The sequence below is a fragment of the Echinops telfairi genome, unplaced genomic scaffold (genome assembly GCF_000313985.2).
Source record: "Echinops telfairi isolate 266 unplaced genomic scaffold, ASM31398v2 ScPeMD7_7421;HRSCAF=8459, whole genome shotgun sequence".
Classification (NCBI taxonomy): Eukaryota; Metazoa; Chordata; class Mammalia; order Afrosoricida; family Tenrecidae; genus Echinops; species Echinops telfairi.
In genome coordinates, this window is record NW_022111321.1 from 16994796 (window position 1) to 16999576 (window position 4781).

General features: G+C 42.6%; 1 protein-coding gene across 1 annotated transcript in view; it reads right to left on the reverse strand.

Moving 5' to 3' along the window:
- The window catches only part of SLC35F2 (solute carrier family 35 member F2), a 26987-nt gene that overhangs the window by 21404 nt on the left and 802 nt on the right, over window positions 1-4781 (reverse strand). The window contains exons 2-3 of the mRNA XM_045297736.1: window positions 3919-4094; window positions 492-619 (exon numbers count right to left, since the gene is read on the reverse strand). Of these exons, the coding sequence (XP_045153671.1) occupies window positions 492-619; window positions 3919-4094 (304 nt within the window). The remainder of the gene's footprint in view (window positions 1-491; window positions 620-3918; window positions 4095-4781) is intronic.

The following is a 4781-nucleotide window of genomic DNA, read 5'->3' on the forward strand; positions in this document are numbered from 1 at the left end:
AGGAACGCGTGTCTTTCAAGCTAGCAAGACTAAAGCTACTCAAGAAAAGGGGGGCGTGATTTGCACCTTTGGCTGCCACGTCTGCCCAAGGTGTCCAGCGGGCTCCGTTGTCTTGAACATACACTTGTGCAAACCCCCAGGTGTTCTGCTGCACAAAGGCAGATCCCCAAACTGTGCCTGAGCAATCCACCAGAATGAGGCATCAATTGCCAACTAAATATTTATGATGATTTCGGTAGGAGGTGTTCTAATCTGTTATACTGTTAGCAATTTGGGAACTGATTAACGTGTATACATTGCCACTAATTCCAGGAAACATTACTCATTAGAACATATGCTCCATTTGGGAAACAGACAGCAACCACCTGTGTTTAGGTTTGATTCAAGTGAACAGGTGTCCAGTGAACGTAGGTGAGCTAACTAACACATGTGGGTTCAGGTTCTTCTCTTGAAGCTGTAAAATCTCAAGTGGTCAGAGGCCTCCCTCTTACCTGGACACTGGTCAGAGTCGTGTACTGGTATGCTCGGACAATCATGTAATTCGCTTCCACATCTGCTAGTCCCAACAAGATGTACTTCCACCATTTTCGTTTCAAGATGTATAAAAGGTTATCGCTGCCTGGTTGAAAGAAGTCTGAATGAGTACATGTGGCTTGCGAAGGGCATCATGCATGTTAATTTGGAGATTCAAAGGTTAAAGCCGGGGTTTCTCGTGTGTTTGGGATGTGACACCGCTTCTTTTCCTTTACTCCGTCTCCCAAAGGCCCTCACCAGCTCAGTAGAGTCATTTGCATGCTTCTTATAGTCTGAGACCCAAGTTCAAATGTCACCACACATCAAGGGCTCGGAGAGAACACTGGAGAGAGAATTAGGAGGTGGACAATGGTTGCCTTTCCCATTCCCATTGTAACAGAGATACAAAAGTCCGGATATGGGTTTGCTTGTTGTTATTCCTGACAAGCCACCGGATAACCTGGGAAAGGAAATCCTTTCCTGTGACTTCTTGGTTGTTTGACTTCTGTTCATGGATTTCAACAAAGGACACTCTGCAGGAGGTCATGTCTCTGGACAAGAGGTGCTTCTGTGAGTGAATTTGACCACTTCAAAGAGTCTAGCACCACAGGAAATATAGGTTTGGCATCTAGCTGAGAAGGCTTTATGGTGAGAAATGTATCAGGAAAGAAAGGCAGTCAGAATCATAATGGACTGTCATTGAAACCCAATTAGTAGGAACCCCTTGAAGCACAGTCTTTCTCAGCAAGGGATGACAGGAAAGGCACTTAGCGACCAGCCCTTAAGGGCCCCTGCACTGCTGTCTTGAATCCACTGACTTCTTGAGGGTCAGTGCTTATCTACACGCCATGCTTGAGCAATACACCACACAGAACACTTGGCAGAATCAAGCATCGATTGCCAACTAAATATTTATGATGACTCGAGTAGGAATTGTTCTCATGTGCAGAGCACCATCCAGCCCTAATTGGAGGGCTATTCTATTTCCAGCTCCTAAATCTCTTGCCAGATTTGGTGCCGCCCCTTCAGGTGTTTCCCCGCTTTAAAAAAATAAGTAAGCTATATATAAGAATGCCACTAATATCCCAGGGCAGTGGGTTTTTCTTTTAATAGGCCCTTTCTGGCTAGGGTCTTATAACTCCCACAAAAGGGTTGGGCAGGACTATGCAAATAAGACATGTAAAATTCTTGCTGGGTTGACTGGGACTATACAAATAGGTGCCTGTGGCACACCAAGGGATTGGTCCCTTTTGCCATCTTGCTAGGTTTTAGAAACAGCCAATCCCACAGGTTGAGCTTACTTCCATCAACAAGAAGCGCCAAGACAGAGCACATCCTTTGGCTCCCTGCACCAAGAACCTCCTAGATCCAAGAGACAGACAGTTGTAACAATGTAGAACTCTAGCATTGCAGAGTTTGATCGCACTGGAGGTGCCTATGGCAAGGGATAGCAATGGCATAGGGCAGCACCAGCGCAGGACCTGCAGAGAGCTACTCTGAGTCCCCAGTCCTCAGAGCCAGACAGCTAAATGCCTTCAGGCAGGAGGCTTCCTGGCAGAGCAGGGTACATCTGGACCCTCATCTGAAAACTGAAGGCTATAACACTTGCCCAAGCACACACAGCACAGGGCAGGACCAAGCAGAGGCCTGCCTGTGGGCACACACACTGCCCTGATCAAAGAGCGGTATCTTGAGTTGTTCTTGTTATTTCCCAGTTGTTCTTGAATTAAAACCTGTTATTTCCCTAATAAACCTCATAATCAGACTGTGAGTGCTATGTGTCTATTTCAATCTCATTTAATTTATTCTGTAATGTCCTCGTCTCTCATGACAATAATCAGCCTCTTGGCTATAATCAGCAGCCGTCACAGAGCAATCTGAGAGCCTGGGCTCTGGATCAGATACCGAGCCTGGAGTCCAGGCTCAACCAGAAATTCCCTATGTGACTTAGAGGAGCCCTAACTGCTATCTGCTTGTTTCCTCATCTATTGAACCAAAACCAAACTCATAGTAACCCTGTAGGACCGTGTAGGGTTTCCAAGACCATAACTCTTTGCAGAAGCAAACTGCAACATTTTTCCACAGTGAGTTTGAACCACCAATCTTGCAGTTACCCATTACGGTCATTACATAATTTCATGTGGCGTGAAGATAAATGAAAGTGGTGTTCAGCCTGTCAATCAGGTCACAGCCTGGTGGTGCCTCCTTGTGAATGTGGACTTCCATAAGGAGGGCCCTGGGAACTTCCCCTTCTCTCTCTGCCTTTACTTTCCTGCTGGCTGACTCTGATTCTGCCACCACCATTGGATTCACAGGACTCTGCACCCACCAGCCTGTGCTCTTCCTGCATTCTGCATCGTTGCATGTGCTGCGTGAGTCTGAAGAAGGACTTATGGACCAGTATCGGACTTAGGGACTTGAGTTGAACTGGGCTGGAATGTTTTCTCAATATATAATTACATCTTGATATAAAGCTCTTTCTTACACATATATGAAGTTAGCCCAGCCTAACACACTGGTGAAGTACTTTTAAACCACTGTGCCCCAGGGTTTCTTCCTCATCTATAAATGGGACCTAAATTGTGTGCACTTCAATGAGTTAACTCATAACTTAAATAAGTGGAGTAATTACTAGTACAAAGTTAGTCTGAATCTAGTTTTTTCCCATCTTTGTATATAAATAATTCTATGATAGTTTTAAAACAGCTTAAACAAACATGGCTGTTGACTCAAATCTGAATCATAATGACCCTAAGACAGAATAGAACTGTCCCACGAGGATTCTAAGGTTATAATCTTTACAGAAGCATACTGCTTCATTTTTCTCCCACAGATCAGCTGGCGGGTTTGAACCACCAGTCTTTTGGTTAGCAACCACGTCTTTAACCACTGTGTCACCAGGGCTCCCCAGCCTGTGACAAAGATATTAGCTCCTTGTCTTTGCTTCTCTGACAATAGACTTGATCAACATGAAGCTGATGCTCCATTTCACATTTGCCATTTAATTGGAAATTCCTATTTTGTAGAAAGAGGTTCTTAAATTTTTAACTCTCTTTAATATTAATTTAATCAACCTCACGGGAAAAAATTAAACCTAACTTGTATTTATCATATATATATGATATAATATATATATAATATCATATAAATATATATATGATATATATATAAACAGATGGTGCTACTTACTTTAATATTTTTGGAACATTATCCATAAATACCTAGTCACTGTTTTTCATAGACTCCAGAAATATTATACCTTTCTAGTAACTTTTATGAACATACCTATAGTTTCCAGCTCTTTACTTTGTTCTATGTCTCAATATTAAAACATCTGGAAACCAAAAAAAACCTTCTTTATAAAAATAATTTTTCTGACAAAGGAATTCCCCACATTTGACATACCTGATCGAAATGCCAGCATCATTGTATAAGTGAGGAAGAGCAGGCAGTAGTTGATAAAGCTCTGGAGCATTGGGGTGTTCACTTTGTATCTTTCTGCCAAATACTGGCTGGCGATGGCTGTCCCACAGATAGACAGGGACAACATCTGGCCCAGGACAATGGTTTTCAAAATATTCCTAAAAGATGAGGGAGGAAATCAGAACAATTTTCAAATAAATGATCCCTTTAAAACACCAAGCACACAAACACACACATATATTTTAGTGCTAAATATAAAGGAAAATGTGAATCACTCCTGGTGTTTCTTTATTTTAGGTCATCGTTTCCATCTTATGCACTTAATTGTTCAATGTTGAGAGACTACATTTTTATTCTTTATGACATTCTAGATTATGTGCCCCAACTCCCAAATAATTATATATATGTATGTGTGTGTATGTGTGTATATATATAGAAAACCATTTGAAGAAGAGTGGGACCCTCCACGCTGACAACTGCAGCGTGGGGAAACAGGTTGTAACAAGAAGGGTGATGGTGGAACAGCATGATGAACCCTAAGACAACATCTACCCAAGAAGAACGTAGAAATAGCCACTGTTTTTACAAAGATATTTACTATCTATGTATCTCTATGTGAATTGTGGAGAAATGAAGCTAGAGACACCGCTGGCTAGGTGAGCCAGAAGTTGTTAGATGTGTTCGAAGGAAACACTGTTTCTTCGTGATGATGTTCAGTCCGATTCTGGGAGACAGTGGAGGAGCACGAGCGTGGGAACTGAAGTTGTTGATGGAAACGAGATCACCACGGCTCGACAGTGAGATGAGAAGACGGTGAAGAGGAAACCCTCTGGGAACAGAAACAG